A 26444-nucleotide genomic window follows, 5' to 3' on the forward strand; every position below is an offset into this window, starting at 1 on the left:
GGCAAGCACTTTTTCTCGAATGTGACATTACGTAAGGCAAATATCCATACATTATTAGGTCTTTCTGAGATTATCGATGGCTCTAGGAATGCCACAGTTGTTTTGCCAAATGGCACGACCTTGCATATCGAAGATGCATTGCTAAATAATATATCGATGAGGAATCTACGTAGCTTCAAAGATGTACTCCGTAATTGGTACCATCTCAAAACAATTTATGAGCAAAATAAGGAATGTATCTACATCACCTTTTATTAGATAGGCCAGAAGATCATCCATGAGAAGTCGGAAGCTTCAACTATAAGATTGTATTGTGTCATTATTAGAGCTGTTGAATCCTACATTACCATGTCTTGGAGACTAGTAAATCCCAATGAGTTTGGACTTTGGCATGATCTCCTAGGTCACCGTAGAGCTACGATGATGAGTAGGATAATCCAAAATACTAAAGGACACCCTTTAAAGGATAAAAAGGTTTTATTGTTCAAAGATTGTACCTGTGAAACTTGTTCACAAGGAAAGCTCATTACTAGACTTTTTATGACAAAGGTTGATCTTATATCCCTTTCATTCTTACAAAGACTTCAAGGTGATATTTGTGGACTAATACAACTAACAAGTGAGCTATTTTGATATTTTATAGTATTAGTGAACTTTTTTATTGAGGATAAAGCTCAACTCTTCAGCGTTGGGTCATGCAATTTTGCATGCGATGACACTAATTAGATTGTGCCCCATTACTAGCCTCTTACAATCTCCCATGCAGTTGGTTCTAGTTTATGAACTAGACATTTCACATTTACGCACCTTTGGGTGCATTGTACAAGTGGCTGTAACACTGTCAAAAAAAGACTAAAATAAGTCCTTAACCTCGTTTGGGCATTTACGTTGGTTTTGATTCACCGTCCATTATTATGTTTTTGAAACCAACGATGAGTGATCTTTTACCTCCAGATTCGTGGATTGTTTATTTCGATGAAACAATGTTCCCATCAATTAGGATGTCTAAGGCTTCCATGACTGAGAAGCAGAAATTAGTTGAGAATTTCTCTTATAATGAGAAAAATCTATCCTATTTAGATCCAAAAACTCTGGAATGTGAAAGTGAGGTGCAACGTATAATCCATTTATAGGCTATTGCTAATAGACTTTCTGACGCATTTAATGATATTGCCAAGGTCACAAAGTCTCATATTCTAGCTGTGAATGCTCTAGCTAGGATTGTTGTTCCTGAAAGACAAGTTGAAATGGATCAAAATGGCCCATGCCTAAAATGTAGAAGATCGATAGGATCAAAAGACACTACCCTTTGAAAATGAAGGGGGAGGAATTAAGAATTCACTTCAGAGGAGCTTAGCATTAAGCTTGCTCTAAAAGAAGCTACTGCCCCTAAAATGGCATGAACCCATGAAAAGATCACAGACCATGAGAATACTGAGATCTCTATTACATATTATAATGAGATTTGAGATAGGAATGAGACAATCATCATTGATGTTTTTGTACTCTTAGTTGCTCATGAGATTATGAACAATGATTATGAACCAAGATCTATTATCGGATGTCGTCAAAGGCAAGATTAGCCTAAGTAGGAGGAAGCAATCCAAGCTGAATTGGCTTTACTAGCTAAACAAGAGGTTTTCAGACCTATAGCTCAAATCCCTGATAATGTAATGCCTGTTGGATAAAAGTGGGTCTTTGTTTAGAAACGAAATGAGAAAAACAAGATCATGAAGTATAAAACTCGACTGGTAGCCCAAGGCTTTTCTTAAAGGCTTGGGATTGATTATGATGGGACGTATTCACTTGTGATAGATACAATTACCTTTTGTTTCGTTATTAGCATATCTATTTCTAAAAAACTGAAAATGTGTCTTATGGAGGTTGTGACAACACATTTATATGGTTCATTAGACCCTGATATTTATATGAAAATTTTCAAGGGGTTTAAAAGGCTGGAAGCATACACTCATCGTAACTTATTCTCAATAAAGTTGTAAAGATCTTTATACGGGTTAAAGCAATCCGGTCGCATATGGTATCGATGCTTAAGCAAGTACCTATTTAAGGAAGGGTACAAAAATGATCCTATCTGCCCATGCGTGTTTATTAAGAAATCAAAAATCGAATTTGTTATGGTAGTAGTTTATGTCGATAATATAAATTTGATTGGAACTCTAGAAGAATTATCTACAACTATCGAATATTTGAAAAAAGAGTTTGAAGTTAAAGATTTAGGTAAAACCAAACTTTGTCTTAGTCTAGAGCTTGAGCACGAAGCAAATGGAATACTTGTCCACCAGTTAGCATACATTGAGAGATCGCTTAGACGTTTTAATATGGACAAGGCTCACCCATTAAGCACCCTTATGGTTGTGAGGTTTCTTGATCCCCAAAAAGTCCTGTTTCATCCTAGAGAGCCTAATGATGAGATACTTTGTCTTGAAGTACCATATCTCAATGTAAGTGGGACTTTGATGTACTTGGCACAATGTACGAGACCAGATATCACTTTTACGATAGATTTGTTGGCATGTTTTAGTTTTGAGCCAACCCGAAAACACTAGAATGGGAGAAAATATATCTTTTGTTATTTTCGAGGAACCATAGATTTGTGATTATATTATTCCAAGGATTCCACTAACTATGGTTTAGTTGGATATGCTGATGCGAGATATAAATCTTATTTGCATAAGACTCACTCTTAAACTCATTATTTATTTTACTATAATAGCACCACCATTTCTTGGTGCTCTACTAAGCAAACGCTAGTAGCTACATCCTCCAATCATTTCGAGATTATTGCTCTATATGAAGTTGGAAAAAAGTGTGTTTGGTTGAGATCTATTATAACACATATTCATAATTCTTGTTGTTTAACACCGATTGCAAATTCTCCCACCATAATTTATGAAGATAATGCTACTTGTATTGCACAAGTCAAGGGAGGATATATTAAAGGTGATAGGACCAAGCATATCTCGCGAAAAATTTTCTATACTCATGAACTCCAATAAAGTCGACAAGTTGACGCTAAACAAACTCGCTCTACTAATAGTCTTGCAGATCTTTTACCAAGTCATTGCCAATGCCAACATTTGAAAAATTAGTATATGGCATTGGAGTGTTGCGAAAGATTGATTTGCCCTTAGAATGGCAAAGTATCAATTACCCTAAAAGCAGTAAACCCTAAAAGTGGCAATATGGCTCAATTGAGGGGGAGCAATTATGGACTTAGTGCATTATACTCTTTTTCCCATTTGTTCGATTTTTATCCCATTGGGTTTTTCCAACTTAAGTTTTTTAATAAGGCAATAATAGCACGTCTAGTTAGGCCACCATAATGGTGTTCCGTCCAAGGGGGAGTGTTATGGAAATATGGACATATCACACCACATTAGATCAATACAAATTAGAGTAATTTGATAAATGATAAATGTATTATCCATATTCTAGATATTTCAAAATTCATCTACATGCTGAAATTATCTAGGTGATAATGTGGGATTTATGAAGAAGGTAATGTAATTTAAAGATATATCTTATTAGGAGATTGTGATAGCCATCGATCTGTTAGGGGCTTCAACTATAAATAAAGGGTCACCCCACCCTTATTTATAAAACAGTTATTTTTCATTTCAAGTATTACTTCAGTAATACATAAAGAACATTCTCTCAATATCTCTCTTTTCTTCCTATTTCAATTATTTCTTTTACAACAAAAACTCAATATTAATTTTTTTGTAACAATTTTAAAATAATTTGCATCTTTAAAACTAGATAAAAAAAAATTCTTACTCAGAAAATATAATGTCACAACTAACATTTTATAAATTGTAACATAAATTGTGAGAATAAGGATAAAAGTACATAAGGAACTAATGTAAAATAATTTTTTTTTAAAAAACAAGAAGTAATGTAAAATATTAATGTTACAATATTGGTAGTGAGAACGATAGCAACAGTAACTATTAAAATTAGATACAAGTTCACTATAATCGGCTTCGTCAGCTTATGAGTATTGTAAAGCTAGCAATAAATCAAGTAGTGATGACATCTACGAGTTTGTGAATTTCATGCCATCTACTTGCTTGTAAAAATGCCTGTAAGAGGTTGCAGGTAGTCATACGTGACAGGGTAAATAGCATAAAAAAGGAAAGTTTAAGGAAGTCATGATTAGCAAAGAGTTTTCACTATATTTATTAATAACTTGTCTCCACGGTTTAATTGATTACGGTTGGGACAAATTAGAAGCCATTTTGGAAAAGTTCTTAATGTTTTTCAGTTTTCAAAGGAGGTAGGATAGAGGAAGGATTTTAGGTTTTTGATATTTGGGGTTGGGTAAAAGCAAGAACAACAATTGAACAATTAAATGGGGTATGGTTTTTCAATTACAAAATTAGTGCTAATCGAGCTTGTTTCAACACACGTTCATCATTCTGGCAGAAGAGAGATTTTGTCAAGAAATTGCCTTAAACATAAATTCAAACCATTCTTGGTCCTTCCACTGAGACCAAATGAAGGATTGTTAATGATAATAGTGAAAACAAGAGCTGTATTAACGTTTTGTTGGGTCATAATGATGGGGAGGATTTTTCAGCCACCAAGGAGTTTGCTAAAGTCTGTGCAATCTATATGGATGATGAAATTCTCCAATGGTTGGAGAATTCCATGGTAGCTGATAGTGATAATATTAAGGATCTAGATTCCATGATGACTCAATTAAAGGAGTGTGGCAAGGTTGGGGTGGAGATACACCACATGTCAAGACACAAATCTTGATTTCTTTAAGGATAATGGTTTGATAGAGCACCATAAGAAAGAGAAAAGAAAGCTTCAAAAGTTGGTTCTTTTGTTTTTATATGTGGAATGTAAACTTGGCAGGGGAAAGAGAAAGTGTTGGATCTTTGCGTCAACTATGCCTATCCATGAGTGGAATGCACACACATTCCAAGCCATTGTAGGTGAAGAGAATGTTAAATTCACTTCATTTGAAAGGATTGTTATGATGATGAGTACATGCCTAAAGGTTAGATTGGATGAAGTGATATGGCTACAAATGGGTGAAAAGCTTTATGAGGTGCATGCAAATGAATTCTAAACAGAAAGGTGATTAGAGTTTCTTGCAATTGCCACTTTAAATAAATGGGATGCGCAATCTAATGGCAACTTGCAATCTATAGCAAATGGGAAAAATGGAATTTTTTATGAAGTAGTACCAGATGGATGTAACTGTCAAGCTCACAATAAGCCATCTGATAGTGTTAGGCAAGTTTTTAACATTGCCCTTCTTGTTGATGGTGATATGTAGCACGGGATAGGCCAAATTGGGAAAGGGAAGAGAAACTTTTGTTAGTCCTCTAATAAGTCATTAATTGATAGGCCCATTGAGTTTAATGAATACCAAATTTGTGAGTGGGCCAGTTTGAGGAGATTATGGAAACAAGTTTGGGTTTGTTGCAAATTAACGAGTTTTGAGTCAAACAGAAGTTGAATTGGCTAGATTGGAAGGGAATAAAAGTCTAAACAATACTAGGCTTAAGGGAGATGGCCTAGTGGAATGGGGAGAGAATTACGACATGCAAAACTCTAGACTATAAGGAAACGGTGATGGGAGAATTATAGACCTAGTGAACAATAACCAATTAGGATTGGAATAAATGAGGATGGCTAAAGATAATGGGTTCTGATTGTGTAGAAATGGAACAAATAAGAAAAGAGCAAATGGGCTCGAGCTTAAGGGAAGACGTAGCTTTGGAAGTGGATACAAAAAGGTTGGAGTACTTAGTGATAGTGATAGAATTGGGTTTTAGTAAAAATAAGACACATGGTCAAGTTGTGTCCCAAACTCTAGAAGCTTTTACAAGCCTTGGTGAGGGAAACACAAAGGAGATAGAGTGTGTGTGTGTGTGTCACAATCCAATCTTAGGCCATGACTGGTATGAGAACCAAGGAGACTATCCTCCCTTGATTCAAGCAAGCCTTACTCATTTAATACACCTGTGCAATTCCATACACCATAAACACCAAACTCAGTCGGCTCTCATACATATATACATGTCAAACATACATTATCCATTACGCATACTCATGTGCTTGTATAGGCCCTTGGGCCATTACATCATATCTTATGCATCATAGTACACCACTATACTTAGCTATAACACAAAAAAGTGTAACTTGACACTTGTAAGCACATGACTAAAAATGAGACTCATCAACAGAATGTAGCAAGACTCATGTAGGCTCAAGGGTTGACTATAAGGCATACCTATCAACAAACTCGAGGATCCCTCCCCAGATGGTGATCTATTCTACGCATATATATGAAAACCAAAAACATGAGTCTTAAAAACGTGAGTGTAACTTAGTGAATGAATAATGGAAAACGAGAACAAGCTAAGTATAAGTTGTTAATGATGCCATGCATTGGTTCTCAAACTATGCATTTCATTTTAAAACCAAATTTCCATTCCAAGCATGAATGACGATATAATACGTGCAACAATTAGATGTATTTATATAGTATAAAAACTTCCTTAAAAGTTTAAGAAGGGGTGCAAATTGATGGCCTTTAAATGGCATTTAAAGGAATCCAAAGACTTAATTCTAGTGTAAAGGGATTGACTTTTTTTCCTTTGGGGGTTGATCCATAGCTCACAGAACCTATTCTATGGGTTCTATCCTTTAGGGATTGACCTTCTCCCTTGGTGGTGTTAATCCCTTTTTAATAGAATGTCTTAAAAAGGCTACTAAAATCTGGGGATCGACCTTTCTTATGTTGAGGATCAATCCCTACAAAACAGAATTCCTCCTATTGAGCTACAGGACCATAGGGATTGACCTCTTCACCCTTGGAGATTGATCCTTTTTTCAATAGAAATCATTTTTTGAGTTCTTTTAAGCTATAAACTCATTTACATAAGAAATGATCCATCTCCCTCTAACACAAGCTTGCCACAAGCTTCAACACCATCAAAACATCAATCTCCTAACATCTAGTAAGAGTGGATCGCAATCCAACAATTAATACCTCATCAAGCTTCCTTTCATTTTAGATGCTTAAATCTAAAACAAGTCAATTAAAGGAAGCATCTTATTTAGTTTTCAACATGCACTCTAGGAAAGAAAAGAGTTTCTTTTATGAACATTATCAATAGTATAAGTAAGATCATCAACAACACAAGAGCCACATGCCCTTCCTTTAAACACAAGTCGTCTACAATCAAAGTCATCAACAATAGTCCAACACATGCCTTCCACCTCACACATGCTGCCCACATCACTATTACTAGCAAAACAATGATCATGTGCCTTTCACCTTACACATGTTATCCACAATCATACAATAGACTTAGACCCTTCACCTCACAGACGTTATCCATAATCAAGATAAAAACTTGTACCCTACACTTGGCACATGTTATCCATAATCAAATATGTATCCACATAATTAAATTTTAAATAAGGTTTTCCACCAAAACGCTTGTTCCCTTAACACTTTCAAATACACACACACACACACACACAAAGTATATCAACTTTGTCAAATGGACAATTGCACCACAATTCTTAATTGGGATTTCACAAATATGTGCAAACAGATGAATTTGTAAAACACGATTTATGCTTCTTTTTATTCAAAATGGGTGTTGATGCAATCCACTTACCTCAAGTGTCTCTTCTTACGACTTTGGCAAGTAGACTTCATGCACCTAGCTTCCGATAGTTCCTTAAGGCTTCAAAGGATCCTAGAACAACCATAGCTCACTTAAATTCTTCCTTGCTTATTAATTCAAAACAAGTCAAGTAACTATGAAATTTCATTTTTCGAAGTCAACAAGCTTAGACTTTCATTCCAAAACTTCCACAATTTCAAAACATCAAGTCCTTACCTTGGTGAACAATCAAGAGTAGCTTTCCACTGATTTCCTTAGCCTAGAAGAAGAGATTAAGCTGTAACCAAAAAGAAAAGAAATTACAAGCTAGTCAAATTGAAGGTAATGGCTTAAAGAAGCTAAAATGCACTTTTGTTTCTAATCTTAAGGCCCCAAAATGAGTGTAAGAGTGAGTGGGAGTGAGAAGGGGAGAGTTCGAAGGGTTTGAGTGAAAAAATGAGTGAAAAGAGCCTAAGAGAACTTAATGGGCAGATGGGCCAAAGTTAGCCAAGTATACTCATGAAGATCAACCCTTTTTGAAGGGGGGTCGATCCTTTCAATCCAAAAACCTATTTAAGGGCTTATGGAAACCAAGGATTGACCCGTTATGCTCAAAGGCTTTATCCCTTCAAGACAAAATGCTTGAAAGGCTTGTCTACTTAGTTTTTCTTGTTCATTAACTTTCTAACACTCCCCTTTTTGATACAAGAGTATAATAGTAGATTATTATTAGTTTGAAATTATAGGTATATTAAAATTCTTCCTTTACTTGTATTAAGATTTTAAACTAGTCATGTTCTATTTAGGAATAGAACACCTATTTTATTTAAATCTCTTATTAATTATTCTAATTGTATTAGAATAATTAGGAGTAGAGTTTTATTAGGATTTGGGCCTATAATACTATAAATAGGACCCTTAGGCTTAGTTATGAGACATTCAGAGTTGAGAGTTAATAAATAATATTTTCTTAAGCAGGAGTTCTTATTTCTCTAGGCTTTTTTAAAGAGTAAGAGGTTTTAGTATCTTTGGCCTAGCCAACCAAAATGGGATTTTGGCTATTTTTCACCTTAGTGGGGTTTTCAACCTTGCCAAGATTGGTGATTCACCTTAGTGGGGTTTTCAACCTCGCCACGATTGGTGTCTTTCACAACGCACAAGTGTCTTTACAACGCCCCGGCGTCAGTTTGGTATCAGAGCGGGAGGATCATTGTTCGTTGCATAAAGATTCACTGTCAAGTTTCAATACTCCCTGTTCGGGTCATTTTATTTATTGCTTTATAGTTATATCATCATCTTTTTTTTTTCTCTACATCACCACATCATCATCATCATATAATAAAATACCGTCAAGATGTTAAAATCGTCAAAGAGATGATCACGAGATTGAGATTACAGAACTACGTCAGTAAATTCAAGAATTACAAGAGCAACTCGCAAGACGTGATGCTCAAATCAACAATAACAACTCTAGTGATGAAGATAATGACACTAATCCGTTTCATCAAAATTCATCCTCTGAATAAGAAATACCTATTCGTCGCCTAAGAACTGCTGCTACCAGAGATTTGGGAATCAAAGTCAACATTCTTGAGTTTGAAGGAAGACTTCATCCTGATGACTTCCTTGACTGGCTCTACACAGTGGAAATAGTTTTCGAGCTCAAAGATATTCCCGATGAAAAACGTGTGAAGCTTATGGCAATTAAATTAAAGAAGCACACTTCTATTTGGTGGGAAAATCTCAAAAGGCAACAAGAAAGAGAAGGACGCAACAAGATCATAACATGGGATAAGATGCGTCGAGAACTCAAGCATAAGTTCCGTCCTGAGCATTATCGACAAGAAATTTTTATCAAATTTCATAACTTGAGGCAAAAAACAATGTCGGTAGAAGAATATACAATGGAGTTCGAACAACTTCACATGAAGTGCGATGTCCATGAACTTGAAGAACAAACTGTAGCTCGTTATCTTGGGGGTCTCAATGTTGAAATTGCAGATGTTGTTCAACTACAACCATATGGGAACCTAAATGATGTCATCAAATTAGCATTAAAGGTTGAGAAACAACAATTAAGAAAAAGCTCAGTGAGTTTATCTAGACAAAAAGATTCCACCTCAAACCGTGGGAGACAAAGTTCAGCAACCATTCCACCTCCAAAGGTAAACTCTTTCAAAATTCTAAACAATAAAGAGACTACTTCTACTCGTGTTTCTAATGTCAACAAAAAGTGCTTCAAATGCCAAGGATTTGGGCATATTGCTTCTGATTGTCCAAATCGAAAAATTATCTCTTTAGTTGAAGAAGAAGTCATGGAAGAACCTAGACTAGAAAAAGTAGACGATGAGCTAGAAATATTCAACAACAAAGAGATAGAAGAAGTTTCTGCTGACCATGGAGAAGCTCTTGTTGTTCGTCGTAACCTTAACACTACTATGATGACAGAAGATGAAAGTTGGCTACGTCACAACATATTCTATACAAGGTGCACATCTCAAGGGAAGGTTTGTAATGTCATTATTGATAGTGGAAGCTGTGAGAATGTTGTTGCCAACTACATGGTGGAAAAGTTGAAACTTCCAATTGAAGTACATCCTCATCGTTACAAGTTACAATGGATGAGAAAAGGAAACGTCGTTAAGGTAACAAAGCGCTATTGTATTCAATTCTCTATTGGAAATAAGTATGAAGATGAAGTCTGGTGTGATGTTATTCCAATGGACGCTTGCCACTTGTTGTTAGGACGCCCATGGCAATATGATCGTCGAGCTCACCATGATGGATACAAGAATACTTATTCCTTCATTAAGGATGGAGTAAAAATTATGTTGACTTCTTTAAAACCAAAAGACCAACCAAAGAGACAAGAGGAAGATAAAACACTCATCACTATGTCTAGTTTAAACAAAGCTTATCGTGAGTGAAGCCTTTTATACCTCTTATTAGTTTGTAAGGAGAATGAAGTATCTTCACCTTCATCCAAAGATGTCAAACCCATAATTGAAGAGTTTTGTGATGTTGTACCTGAAGAGATACCTCATGGACTGCCACCAATGCGAGATATTCAGCATGCCATCGATTTCATCCTTGGTATTGTAATTCCAAACAAGCCTGCTTATCTCATGAGTCCGCAAGAGTATAAGGAGTTACAACATCAAGTCAAACAACTTTTGGAGAAAGGCTTAGTAAGAGAAAGCGTTAGCCCTTGTGTTGTTCCTGCTTTATTAGTTCCAAAAAAAGATGAAACATGGCGTATGTGCATTGACAGTCGTGCCGTGAACAAAATCACCATCAAGTATCGTTTTCCCATTCCTAGACTTGATGATTTGTTGGATCAATTGCATAGTGCTATTATCTTTTCCAAGATCGATCTGCATAGTGGTTATCACCAAATTCGAATGCAACTTAGAGATGAATGGAAAACTGCATTTAAAACTTGTGATGGGCTATATGAGTGGACAGTTATGCCTTTTGGCGTTTCTAATGCACCTAGCACCTTTATGCGCCTAATGAACCAAGTATTTCGTCCTTTTATTGGGAAGTTTGTTGTGGTTTATTTTGATGATATTTTGGTGTATAGTAAAAGTCAGAAAGAACATCTACAACATTTATGGTAGATATTTGAAGTACTTCGAGAGCAAAAGCTTTTTGTTAACTTAAAGAAGTGTGAATTTATGACCAACAAAGTTATTTTCCTGGGATATGTTGTTTCAAACCAAGGGATTGAAGTGGACCAAAGCAAAGTTGATGTTATTGTCAATTGTCCAGTTCTGAAGTCACTTCATGATGTTCGAAGCTTTCATGGATTGACCTCTTTTTATCGACGTTTCATCAAAAACTTCAGTTCTGTTGCTGCTCCGCTTACTGAATGCCTCAAACAAGATAGTTTCATATGGAGTACCAAGGCACAACATAGCTTCGAGGAATTGAAAGAAAGGATTACTAAAGCTCCCGTGCTTGCACTTCTGAACTTTGATTTGGTGTTTGAAGTTGATTGTGATGTCTCTAATGTTGGTATTGGTGCTGTTCTTTCTCAAGAAGGAAAATCAATTGCTTTTTTAGTGAGAAACTCAATGATGCAAAATTGAAGTACTTAACTTTTGATAAAGAGTTTTATGCTGTTATTCGAGCCCTTGATCATTGGAGCCATTATTTATTACCAAAAGAATTAATCTTTTATTCTGACCATGAAGCCTTCAAACACCTTAACTCCCAACGCAAGCTTAATCGACGACATGCAGCTTGGAGTGAGTTTCTTCAAGCCTTTCCAATTCTCCTCAAGCACAAGTCAAGTGCACAAAACAAAGTAGATGATGCCTTAAGTCGTCGCCTTACTCTCCTCTCTACCTTACAATTAAAGGTTGTTGGCTTTGAAGTTATGAAAGAATTGTATGAGAAAGATCCTGAATTTAGTGAGATATGGAAGTCCAGTTCCTAACATCCTTATCGACAGTTTCATCAGCAAGAAGGATATCTTTTTAAAGGTAACCAACTATGCATTCATCAATGTTCTTTACGTCAATCTATTATTTGGGAAACTCATAATGGAGGATTAGCTAGACATTTTGGGAGAGACAAAACATTGGCTCTTGTGAAAGAAAAGTTTTATTGGCCCAAACTGGAACGAGATATCATCCGACATATTCAAAGGTGCCGTATTTGCCATATTGCTAAACTTGGAAATCAAAACACTAGTATGTATAAACCATTACCCATTCCTGAAGCTCCTTGGGTAGATGTAAGTATGGATTTTGTTTTGGGTTTACCAAGAACTCAAAGGCAAAAGGATTTTGTAATGGTAGTCGTCGATAGATTTTCCAAAATGGCTCATTTTGTGCCATGTCGTAAAACTGATGATGCTTCTCACATAGCTGATTTGTACTTCAAAGAAATTGTGCGTCTTCATGGAATTCCAAAAACCATCACTTCAGATCGAGATGTGAAGTTCATGAGTCATTTCTGGCGAACTCTTTGGAGGAAAATGGGAACTCACTTACAATTTAGTTCAGAAAGTCACCCTCAAACGGATGGTCAAACAGAAATGGTCAACAAAAGTTTGGGAAACTTATTACGAAGCTTTGTAGGTAAACACATTCGCCAATGGGATATTGTATTAGCACAAGCAGAATTTTCTTATAATAATTCTGTGAGCCAAACAACTGGAAGATGTCCATTTGAAGTAGTGTATGGAAAACGCCCTCTTAGTCCTTTGGACCTTCCTGCATTACCAACTACTCATGAATTTAGTGCTGATGCTGAAGAATGTGCTAAGCAAATCAAGAAGCTTCATAAAGAAGTTCGAGAGAAGACTAATCGTCAGATTGACAGATACCAAAAGCAAGCCAACAAACACAAAAGGCCAGCTAGTTTTAAAAAGGGAGATTTAGTATGGATTCATTTAAGGAAAGAACGTTTTCCTAAGTCTCGTGCAAAACTATCTCCTCGAGTTGATGGACCATTCCGAGTCTTAGAACGTATTAATGAAAATGCTTACAAGATTGAACTTCCTAAAAATTATGAAGTTTCTACAACTTTCAATGTAGCTGATCTCTCACTTTACTATGGAGAACATGATGAAGATATGGATCTTGAAGACGATTTTTCTCCAACTTAGAGAGAATGATACAGGAGTATAATAGTAGATTATTATTAGTTTGGAATTATAGGTATATTAAAATTCTTCCTTTACTTGTATTAGGATTTTAAGCTAGTCATGTTCTATTTAGGAATAGAACACCTATTTTATTTAAATATCTTATTAATTATTCTAATTGTATTAGAATAATTAGGAGTAGAGTTTTATTAGGATTTGGGCCTATAATACTATAAATAGGACCCTTAGGCTTAGTTATGAGGCATTCAGAGTTGAGAGTTAATAAATAATATTTTCTTAAGTAAGAGTGCTTATTTCTCTAGGCTCTTTTAAAGAATAAGAGGTTTTAGTATCTTTGGCCTAGCCAACCAAAGTGGGATTTTGACTATTTTTCACCTTAGTGGGATTTTCAACCTTGCAAAGATTGGTGATTCACCTTAGTGGAGTTTTCAACCTCGCTACGATTGGTGTCTTTCACAACGTCCAGGTGTCTTTACAACGCCCCGGTGTCACTTTTACTTGTTTGAACACTTTTAAGAGTTGATCCTTATACTTTAGGTTGGGGATAAAGTCCTCTATCCAGTTTTCACCTTAGTAGGATTTTCAACCTTGCAAAAATTGGTGATTCACCTTAGTGGAGTTTTCAACCTCGCTACGATTGGTGTCTTTCACAACGCCCAAGTGTCTTTACAATGCCCCGGTGTCACTTTTACTTGTTTGAACACTTTTAAGAGTTGATCCTTATACTTTAGGTTGGGGATAAAGTCCTCTATCCAGTTCACCAAGTAAATTTACCATCTTAACCTTGCATATAAAATCGAGATTCTACAAAAAGAGAGGAAAACATAGTGTAATATTGTCCAGATTGTTCATTTGATGGTAGGAAGAAGCAAAAGGACGCTCAAAGTGAAAAATCCAATGACTATACCAGTGAAATATAAAAACCTGGGTTGGGATTTCACATCTCTGATGCCGAATTTGGTTGAAAGTCTCAATGAAATTAAAAAGAGAATCGACTGGAAAAAAGGTGAAATACAAAAAGGTGGAAAGAAGTTGAAAAAGAACGCTATGAAAGGAAAAGGGAAAAGAATCTTGACAACTTGGAGGTAAGAGACTTAATTTCTAACGATTTAGGTGTAAATGTTTAATTATCTGATGGAGACATTTGAAATAGGAATGCCATAATTCCAAGGGAGGCTAAAAACATATGGAACATGCGTCCCCAACTTGGAATGACACCGTTGTGTGATGAGCATCAAGTTATGGACAGGTTGATTAAACTAGAAGAATTTAACGAGCAAAATTGATTGGTTGCATTATATTAGTGTTTTTTTTTTTTTTATGTTTTCTGTTGTTTTGGTTATGTTATTGTGATGGTGTTGTGTTGGGGTGTGTATATCTGTTTGCTGTAAGGTTCGTGTAGACAGAATGGAGATGTGTTCATGGAATGTACGCGGTTTAGGAAACTGTCTCGAAGCGCGAATGGTCAAAAAATTGTTTCAGTTAAGCAAAGGAATATCACTTATTGCTTCATTTTCTGAGAGTCGAATGCTATGGTTGACTCATTGGCTTGATTATGTGTTGACAGAAACAACATGTTCTATGCTTGGTGGTAATTTCTTTTTATTTCTTTTTTGATGAGTTGCTGAGCTGTGGTGTTTTATTGCTGTTTAATGCAATTATGACATATGATATGGTTGTGGACTATGGATTCGGTTGACATTTGTTTGTTCAATGATGATGTTGGGTTAAACCGTACGTGTATCTACCAAGCAAATTTGTGTCATCTAATATTCATGTGTTATGCCATTCATGTTTCCTTTATTGAGATTTCTATTGTCCGTTTTATATGCTCTGTTATGTTATCTGCATTGTATTTTGATTGTGATATTGTAAGTTTAGTCGTTAAGCTCTCTAGGTGTGTGGTTATGTTGACAGTGAATTGTTTTTTTGTTCTTGTTTTTAAGTGGATCTAACCATTGCTTGGCTTAAGTGACGAAATCAACTTAAAATAAATTATGATAATTATAAATATAAGTGAAAGGTAAGAATGTATAACTTGATAATAATGTAACAAAAAACAAGTAAGATGTCAACATAAAGTTCTAACTAGCCTTTATAAAATTTTAACATAATTACTAAGCACAATGATAAAAATAATAAATTTAACACTTCTCATAAAGAACAAAAGTTAATGTAAAGTTTAAATTAAAAAAGAAAAATGTGATCTACATAAATAACATAATTATAAAAAAATATAATATGTGTCATATATAAATTAGGTAAGATATACCATAATTACATACAAATTTAAGTCCATGTCAATTTTATTTGATGAAAAGCATGATATTATTATTGAGAAATTAATTTTTTACATAAACAAATAAACTTAATACTATTTCAAAAATATTCAACTTCTAAAACTCACACAAATATTAACCTCTTAGGTCAAAATAAAAATAAACTAAAATAATAATAATAATATTTAATTTATTTTTTAATACTTTCAAATGTGATAGTAGATTTTACTGAGAAAATCAAAACTGCAATTATTTACGTATTCTTGTTAAAATATTTATTATTTAAATTTACCTCTATAATTTTTTATTATATTGTTCGAGTTAATTTTTATTGTTTAAAATAATTTATAATCTATGATATAAAGTATCATAATTAATGATAATCTTAATTACTATTTGTTGTGTATAATTTGATATGTAAACAAATAAATAATACATAAATTAACAAAATATATTTATTATAATAGGTAAGATAAGACTTTTTGTTTTTAAAAATGCTGCCTTGAGCTTACTTTTAGAAAAAAAAAAAAAGATAAAAAAATTTGGGTGATCCTTGATGAACTGATCCCCCATCAATTATCAAAAACACTTTGTTTCATCATGATATCCAGAAGACAACCATGACCCATTAACCAACTCCTCTGAATCTGTGATGAGGCAGAGTTGGACCTTTCCCCTCGTGGAAATTGTGGAGCATGAGCAATGTAACTCTGACCCAAAATTTACAGGTTTGAGTCACTTTTGTCTCATTCGTTACGACAAAGGCAAGAATATATATTTAGATAAGAGAATGGTGAATTACATTGGCAATGGGATCCTTCATCTTCTGGAAAATCTCCTCGTTCGATGTCCTTTCATAGGGGTTGCACCAACTTCTAAGGTTTTCTCTGGACTCTGCTCTTCCTCTTCACTAGTTTCATCAGATCTCCATCTCAGCCCAACAGTTGCATTTCTGTCCTCAAAAGACTTCTCTACGGCTCCAAGAGACATCCATTAAGTCTTCTGTGGGAGGCACATTCCGATGTCCATCATCTGTATCTGATTGGCCCCTCTTACTAGAAATATTAGGACGCAAGATATTTGCGGAACCTTTAAACAAACCATAGTTATTGCTAGGTGTTGGTACAGGATTAGCTGTCACCCTTCAGGAATATGGAGGACTTGTATTGCGGATTTGGTCAACAAACCCATTTTGCTCGCCCTCTGAAATGATTTTATCAGATTGTTTTTCATGGAGGTGTTTGTTTGGAAGCTCTCTCAATGAACTCCGGACTTAATTCCTTTTAATGGCGTAGCATATGTGGGACTTGCATTGTAATGAACGTTTCCGCGATTGCTGTTGGCGTTTGAGTCTTGCGAGCAAGCCCACCAAGCTCAAACTAGCCTTAATTTAAACTTTTCTCACCAATCACCACTCATCCACTTGTTATGATTTGATCTTATCATGACAGAAAAATTTAATTATTTTCTTCTCTAATCCATATAGATTTACCCTAATCAACTTGCATCATAAATTTTTAATTTAACCATACTTGCCTCAAACCAAATAATCACAATCCATACTTAAGTTGATTATCACACTTTTAGTTTAAACATAAGTACTTAGAAATATTTATGTCCATACATCCCATAATTAAAATATAAAATTAAGTGTTACGATTACAATCCTCCAAATTTCCATTAGACATAAACCATTCCAAGACACGTTATTATCATAAAGACCTCCAGCAAAGGTATGACACTAGGGAAAGTACTACGAGATGCCATTACTTATGCAACATTAGAAGAGGAACTCACCCAAGGATGCACTAAACGACTCAATCATCTGCAAAATAAGATAAGTGTGGTGAGTCTCACAGACTAAACGATCATCAATTCAGTGAGCAGGCGATGATGAAAAACAAGCATTAAAGTGGAACATTTGAAAATGAAAAACCAAAATATAAATGATTAAAATTAACCAATAAATACAAGTTAGGGTAGCCTTGCAAGTATAAAATATGAATTAGTACATAAACATTGTGTTAAAGCACAATTAATTCCAAACCATGCAGAAAAGATATAAGTTATAAAACTTTAAATAAAGCAAGCTGAAATCGCAATGCCCAACCATATACTTTTGTTTAATTTACCATGGCGAGTATGAAGCAATTTCAATGCTTAAATCTCATATTATGCTCATACATTAAACACATATGAAAAACACCTTGCCTTGTAGAAAACAGATTTAAGACCATTACCATGCCATAAACAATACTGCAATCAAATAGACGAGCATCGCTCTCAAGTAGGTCTGTAAAGCCCGTGGGCCTTTTCCCACGTAAATAATATTTCGGGGGCCTTTCCCCTTACTTCTCAAATACCTATGACATTCCACATATCAATATGGCCAACAATTTAAGCGAATGTAATTATAACTCGTGGTCCTTGCCACGTATAAGTATAATCCGATGGTCTTGACACGTAAATATAAGCCCATAGGCATCCTTATAAATGTACCTCTAGCTAGAGCCAACTTTGTGCACAAAGGTCACATGAAATCTGGTGTGACAATAGAACCTACTCCCGAGTGTCTCAATTTAGTTATATCATCAATTTCTCAATGCATTTATGAAGCTCAAGAATTTAGTATGTAATATCATCAATAAATCAAGTATTTATATACAAATCATTTCAAGGCATGGTTTAATACTCAAAACAGCATGTTTAGTAAAGGATGTAATAAATTGGAAATAACACATTTCAATAATCAAATTATAGTCATTCTCAATTTTATCACAACCACAAGGAACTTGCAAGGCACATTTTGAGGTAAAACATTATGAAGGGCTTATTTCCCAATTTTTGAAAACATTTATTAATATATATATATATATATAATAGAAAACTGTTAACTTTAATAGCTTGGAAATTATTAGAGTTTTGGCATTACAAAAATGAAAAAAAATTTTGCCTAAGTGATCCTTGAATAGCTTGAGTGATCCTTGAATGCTTTTAATATATTTTTATGTTTCCTTACTTGATTAACATTTGAAGTTGTTTTGTTAAAGGAAACATCGATTCTTGTAAGATGGAATACTTAGACAAGTTTTTAGGAGCTCAAAAATTGATTCCAATAGTCAAGAGGTCGATTCTTGCAAGTTTGAGGGCACAAAAGATTCAATTCTTGGAAAGGTAGATGTTGATTCTTGAAGCTAAAAGAACTAATATCTAGAGAGGAAAGAACTAATTCTCAAGACAAAAAGAACTAATTTATCAAGAATAAAGAATCGATTCTTTAAAAGCAAAAAGCTTCAAACCAAAGAAGAACCGACATCTCAAGAAAAAGAATCAATTTTCATACTCCAAAACTGGTTGTTAGACAAGAAAAAGACAAGAAAATGGCTAGTTTTTCCACCAAATCATCCCCAACTGCTATAAACTATTTCTAAGTATAAAAGAGACTTCTCCAACACATTGTGGAAGAGAGAAGAGTTGAGAAATAGATCATTTGATCAAGAATCAAATGAGATGAAGAAGAAGAGGAGAAATAAAGAAAAACCAAGCTAGCCATTCATATTCATCAAAGAGCTTGTGAGTTGCTTTTGAGCTTCAAATTCCTTGTACCTTCACTCATATCATTTGTAATCATTTTTAACTCTTCTAAACTCTTCTTCCATTGTACTTACTAAGCAAAACCCACTTTCTAAAGGTATTATTGCTTTGACCTTATAAGAAAGGAAGGTTATGCCTAAGCCTTCGAAAGGTAGTGTTGTAAAGAGGTTACGCCTGATCCTTGAAAAGGCAAGAGGCTACGCTGGATCCTTGAAAAGGTAAGAGGTTACGCCTGATCCTTGAAAAAGTAAGGAGTTATGCTTATTGATATTCGACCTCATGCTCTAACATGAGATTAATCAAGAAATTAAAAATATAACGTAGCGAAAAAATAAACTTGTATTTAATAAGAGAAACAGTCGAATCCTACAGGATCAATGTTTGTGTTTTTTATGTAATATTCAAATTAATTATGAACACTCATAAGTTTGAAAGTTACATAACTTGCTCTAGATATCATAATCAAGAGCTAATTAAATCTAAAATTGCTTGTGATAAAGCAAAAAATCTAAAAAGAGAATAAGACAGTTTAAAATCCTACAGTCAAAATCTTTACTTCTTCCCCTTTAGGATTTGTCAAATTTTTAGCAACCCAAGTGTTTGGCCTCTAATAGTAATCCACACAGCGACTGAATAAGACCTTCTTAAAGGTAGAATTTTACTTGTGTTAGCAAGTTTTGTTTCTAAAACAAAAAGACCAAAAGTTCTTGCAAAATCTTATTTTAATTAGAGAAAGAAAACCATTTTTCTTTTTCTTGTTATTATGAAAGGGTTAAGAAGTAACTAGAGGCTCATTATCTTTTAGATGACATAACATATTTATATAGCCAAACTAAGTTGTATCCTTAGATACAATAGTTGTATTTTAATTCAATTAAGTCATTGTGAGCTTAATTAATTTCTCACTTTATTTTGGTTTATTCTAATTAAGTCCAACTTAATTGATTATCCTTATTTAATCTCAATCATGTCACTTAATGTGTGTGACCTATTAAGCTTCTAACATGTTGGCAATAAATATAAATTCTAATAAAATATCAAGTTGATAATTAATGTATATTTATAAATCATGAGCGACATCTAGCAATACATCATGACCATCCAAAATGTTAGAGAGTCAATTAAAGAATTTGACAAAACCCTTCAGTGATAAGCCTCTTAGTATAATATGGTCCTTTCATCAAATATCCTGGATATGTCATAAAGCATGTCTTAGTGTCTACTTATGACATTCCATATTAGTTTTCATAATTCAAGACTAACCTTATGAATTTAAGAAACTAACTTTCCTCAAATTCATCATGCTTTGGCCAAAGACTTTATACAAGTTAATTAAGAATCGAGAACGAGTGAGATACATCCCCTTATATCACTTGGGGTGATGAATCTTTTCTTGACCACTCATCCACCTTTGTATGCTTCATGGCATATCCAAAAATACTTTGTTTAGGCATCTGGTTGCCTCCAAACTCATAGAAGTGAAATCAAAGTATGTCATTCCCCAAACAAGATGACTTGGTGTCTCAAGTCAAGGACTAATTGCACAACCATTACATGAGAACATATTCAATAGAAACTTAAGTGAAATGCCAAATAGAGTTCTCATAGCCGGTCAAGTTCAGTGAACTTGTTCTTTAACAAGCACCTATATTTTATCCTCAAGTATCCCTTATACTTCAATCTATGAGATCGATTGCTTACTTCCCAAGTAAAGAGGCTTAACATGTACCAGTTTTTAAGCATTGTCAATGTTTGTCTTGACAATACAATGACTAAGAATAATTTTAGAAACATGGCTTTGATGCATAGTGATCTCATAATTGTAACAACTTTACATTTCTCATGTAAGGCCTTTATGTTCCATGGGCTTCATCCAATTAGTATTTAATAACTCTTTATTATAGCACTAACATGAATGAAAACCTCTATCACATATTGTTATGTGATTAAGTATGCATTAAATGACAATATATATTCCTTGACCAATCCAATTTGCCTAAGGGCACATACCAACAATGCTTACTTACGTGAAAAGGCATTGTATGGGTCATGTCTTGAAATGCCCCATACTTTGATATGGTGATAAATAAAGCTGATCGGATGAGAATTGAGGCATAATAAGGAACTTTGGAAACCAAAGAGACAAGATAAAATTTTTAGAATAAAATAATATTTTATTAATGAAATAATATTAAAATATTAATATTTAGTCGGATGTCGAAATCAGTCATGAAAAAGGATCATATGGTTGATCCAAGTGGGGGAGAATATGTCAAGCCTGACTCTGTAAAATACTTGTCATGACATGCATGTGATTGACTGAATGTTTACATATTAGAAAAGCCTTGAAAAATCGACAAAAGTTTGGATGAAATGTTTACATTCTGTGGACCAGCCTATTCGAGGGGCACGAAATTCGAATATTTATATATTTTACCTCGGTTGCAGAGGCGAGTAGGGTAACTCCCGAGGTATGACTTTAGAGTTCACTTCACGCTAAACCACCACGTGAGGGGGAACTCGGCCAACGCCAAGGAACGACTATATTTTCAAAATGAAAACATGTTTTATGCGTACATAACTTTTTAATAGCCTTGGCGGATTCGGTTTGGGATAGCCCTCGGCCAAGGTATCCCTGATAACTGAGTATGATAATGGTTTTTGGCACGAGCCAAGCTTTTGAGATACTCATAAGCCATATTAATATTTTTAAATGAAATGAATATTTGTGTTCTAAAAAAACATATTTGGATGAAATGTTTTACTAGTCTCCTGTTACTCGCCTTTAGATATTTTAAATGATATTTGTTTACTCACTGGGATTATATAATCTCACCACCCTCATTTCCATCCCTTTCAGGCATTAGGATAGTCAGTAAATAACTCATTTCATCAAGGACTACAATTGGATTGGCATCCTCAAAATATGTAGGTTCGATTCTTTTGATACTTCTAGTCATTCATGGGCTCACGTGTCACTGTAAATTAAATTTTATACTCTAGTTATCTATACTACTGTATGTAAGCATTTATTTTGCTTTTACACTGTAAAAATTATTTACACAGTGTTCTAAAAATATTGTTTTATATGAAAATAGAATATTTTACCTAATATTTTTTTTATTTTATTATTATATCCGAATAATCATAATTTCGTTTTAAATGAAGATTTTAGATTTTTAAACTTATTTTTGATTATGAATTATGTGTTTTGTACTGGTAAATTACATTTTTACCGATTTCAAAATTTTTGGAAAAAAGAACCAAAATACCATTGTGAGATGAAAATTATTATTTTATTTATTTTAAGTCGAAAATAGCTTAAACTCTTTTAGAACGTGATATTTGGAAATGGTTACTCATAAGGGAATGAGAAGCTGATATTAAAGCCTTGCGGGGTTTCGGTTGACATTCCGGGTAATGAATGTCGATCGAGACATCGAGGCAGTTGTCACGGGCTCGAGGGGAGTTTCGGGTCGTGACATGTCTGCTCCCATGAAAAGGCATTGTTGTAAAGGTTATACTTGAGCCTTGAAAATGTATTTTTCATAATGGATTACAAATTCCTTGGTGAGCCAAAGGAGAAGATGTAGGCCTATGGAGAGGATTGAGCCTCTATAAATGATTTGTGTCTTTTCTTTATTCTCCTTACTCTTGAACTTGTGCATTTTCTCTTTACTTTTCACTACTTCTTAATTGTGCATTTTACTTGGCTGTTAAGAGATTTGAACATTTATTTTTGAACTTGCTTTTTCTTCAACTCAATCTTCAAATCACTTTTGACTCACTTTGAGATACTTATGCTTTTTACTTTGGTTTGAAGCGTTTTGAAAATCTGCACTTATCTTGCTTTATTCTTTGATTTACTCTTTAAATTACTTTACAATTTTAATTTATGCACTTCACTTTGAAAAGCTTTTTAGAATCTGTTTTCAACTTACTTGCTCATTTGATTTCCAAATTGTTTTTGACATGTTCTAAAGTAAGAGTAAGTTTTGAAACTTTCCCTTCTTCTCAAACTTATGCTTTTCACTTTGAAAATTTTTTTGAAACTCATAGCTCACTTACTTTTCACTTTTATATTTTCCTATTTTTACTTTATTGTGAAAAAATTTGAATTATTGTTTTCAAATATGTTTTTCAATTCAATTCTCAAAGGATTTGAATATTTGTCTTTAAACTTATTCTTTTACTCACTTCTCAAATCCTTTTTAAAATGTTAGCATATTTTATTTTGAAAAGGTTTGAAAATTTGTTTTCAACTTGTTTGTTCATTTTTTTTATTTGTTTTAAAGAGAAAAGAAATTTAAAAACTTTATATCAAGCTTCAAAGTTCAATTTGTTAAAATTTTTTTTGAAATCCAATTCACCCCTCCTCATGGATATTTTCCTTATAATTATTGAGCTAAAACATTCCTAAAAAAAAAAATAGTTTATAAAACTTTAGCACAACCACAAATGTTTTGATAGTATCTTTCCAATCCAACTTCCACAATATGCATCAATTCACCAAGATTAACATATACATATATCTATTATAGGGAACATAGTTTTAAAATAGGTTCACCCACTCACCTTAATTGGTGGGATTTTTCTCACCAATAATACTATCCGCTCCTTAACTCTATGTAATTTCACTAAGAAATTTCTAGCAAGCTTTTCAAGTCTCCAATTCGACTTAAACATGGCGTTATTTCCAAATTTCTAATAATTTTCAAGTAGCTTCCACTAGGTACCAAAATACTTAGTTCAACAACTCTTAACAATCTACATTATTCACACATTAATATTTCCCTAAGATTAGATGTTTATGCACATGGGCAGCTATGATTTAATAGTCAAAGCTTAATTGAAATCCACCATTCTTACCTTTCAACTTCACCAATTTACTCTTATGGTGCGTTTGGTATAAAGGATGTAAAATCACATTCCCTGCAATGTGCCCAATTAAATTACATTGCACTGTTTGTTTTGTAACAGACCACAACAATGTAAGATTGCAATGCAATTACATTGCAGCCAATGGATGTAATGTGATTGCAGTCCAAAACCAATGCAATCACATTACATTGCACTCTGCAATGTCTTTAAGGACATTTTTACCCATCATCTTTTAAAAAACTTACTTACAATTCAAAGCAAAACATCGTTTTTGGGGTTGAGGGTCTGCTACTGCTTCTCCATTTTGCTAAAGTTGCTCCTCCTTCTTCTAGCTCTGCTTCTTCATCATCTGAAATTGTGGGTTGAAATCTCCCATTCTTCTTTTTCTTTCTCCTTTTTTTTATCTTCTTCTTATATTCTTTAATCTGACTTTTTTCTGTTAATTTGGGTTTTCTTCATATTTATATTTTAGGGTTTATCACTGAAATAATTTGGCCCTTGATCGGCAAGACAGGTTGGATTTTTGGGCTAATCTTCAACAAGAGGCACAAGTAATTGTGATGAAATAAAACGCTGCGTGTTTGGTTGCAATTTTTGGTGTTGCAATTTTTGGATTTTATTCCCTCAACAAAATATGGGTAATCAAATAGATTTCAAGTTCTATCCAATTAAAACTTCTATCCAATTAGAAATGTTGAAAGCAGTAGAACTCATACCTAGCATTGCCAAATCCATGATACCGTCAAGACATGGCCATCTTCTTTGTGGTTGGTTTTTGATAAGGCATTGCGTGACTGACTTTGGACATTGCGTGACTAGTTTTTGATAAGTCATTGCGTGACCAGTTTCTGATAAGGCATTGCGTGACTAGTTGATAGGTATTGCGTGACTGACTTTGGGTATTACGTGACTAGTTTTTGATAAGACATTGCGTGACTAGTTTCTAATAAGGCATTGCGTGACTTACTTTGGAAATTGCGTGACTGACTTTGGAAATTGCGTGACTAGTTTTTGATAAGGCATTGTGTGACTAGTTTCTGATAAGGCATTGTGTGACTAGTTGATAGACATTGCGTGACTTGTTAGTAAAGCATTGCGTGACTAGTTAGTAAAGAATGTTATATGTTCTAATGGACGGCCTGTAATCCAACTGGTTAGTACGTTGGTTTATCAAGGAAGGAGCCTTGTGTTTTTGTTTCTGCGTTTTTTTAGGGTTGGGTCTTTGGATTGGAACTTTTTTTTTGGAAAATTTATAGGAGCTGAGTTGGTTTCTCTTAGGGGGTTTAGTCCCCTCATTCTTCTAGTTCATTTTGCTCTTATGAGGACTGTTGGTTGGGCCTAAACCCAATGCTGCATTTAAATTAAAAGAGGTTACAATGTTTCGGTTGTTTTGGGTCACAAGGTGTTCTCAACTTCAAAAGGTCGTAACTTTATGCTCGGTTGTCCGATCGGGGTATTTTTTTTTGAATCCATGTAACTTTTCGAGATCTACGCGTTGATAGACAACCGAAGGCGGTCTGTTGCCGTTTTGACCCCAAAAACATCATTTTAACCCTGAATTTGAATTTTTACTCTTTTTTTGCTTTTTTTTTTTTAAGATTTGGCCTCCCATTTTTTATTTTGTTTAAGGTAAAATTGGTCTTGATAGTAGGAAACCTTTGCAATTTTTTTTTAGATTTTATGGTGTAAGAAAAGAGTGCAAAAAGGTTTAGTTGTTACTGCCAGTCGTTATATCAACTTTTGGTTGCACCCTACCACAATTTGTTTAGTCGGTTGTGTGGTTAATTGCTTAGTGACGCTTGCATTATTGGTCTCGAGTTTGAGTCCTGCTTCTTGTAGTGCAATCTTTTTTTTTTACCTTTGATTGCTACCATTAAATCGGTCTTTAGTATCAATTGAACTTACATTAAATTTTTCCAACATATTCCCTGCATATCAAAAATAGATCCTTCTATATGTTGTTTTTAAATTGAATATTTGTAAGGTGGAGATGAAAAGTTAACTTTGTGCTTACTATATGCTGTTTTTATATAATGTTTATATTTCATTATTTTAATTATTGTTTTATATTGTTAGTTCACACAATGGAAGGGTTTTCTCAAGAGCAAATTGCAACAATCGTGTCTGCTATTGTATTAGCCATTGAGCTATTCAACATGATACTTCTAGCTAATACTTTGGTTTAAGGATGTTATCATATTTTACTGTATACTTTTAGCTTGATATTTTGTTTTAGCTTGATAGCAAGTTATTTTGAATTTATGATATTTTCATAAGAAATTAATTGGAGATTGAGAATTATGGGTATTTTGTTGCCAATTTGCTATTGGTTACAAGAGAGGAAGCTATCACATTAATGTATACATATAAAACGTATTAAGAAATAAAAATAAAATATTATCTTCTAAAGAAAAA

At 34.0% G+C, this 26444-nt stretch overlaps 1 protein-coding gene and 1 pseudogene across 1 annotated transcript; one reads left to right on the top strand and one right to left on the bottom strand.

Annotated features, from left to right (window-relative positions):
• LOC108663252 lies at positions 933–11749 on the top strand. The gene is made up of 4 exons (XM_018126841.1): positions 933–1116; positions 9186–10477; positions 10616–11179; positions 11279–11749. The coding sequence occupies exons 1-4, from the start codon at positions 933–935 to the stop codon at positions 11747–11749; spliced, it is 2511 nt and encodes an 836-aa protein (XP_017982330.1).
• The window catches only part of LOC18589443, a 21801-nt pseudogene continuing 11702 nt past the window's right edge, over positions 16346–26444 (bottom strand).

This window comes from Theobroma cacao, chromosome 9 (genome assembly GCF_000208745.1).
Source record: "Theobroma cacao cultivar B97-61/B2 chromosome 9, Criollo_cocoa_genome_V2, whole genome shotgun sequence".
NCBI lineage: Eukaryota > Viridiplantae > Streptophyta > Magnoliopsida > Malvales > Malvaceae > Theobroma > Theobroma cacao.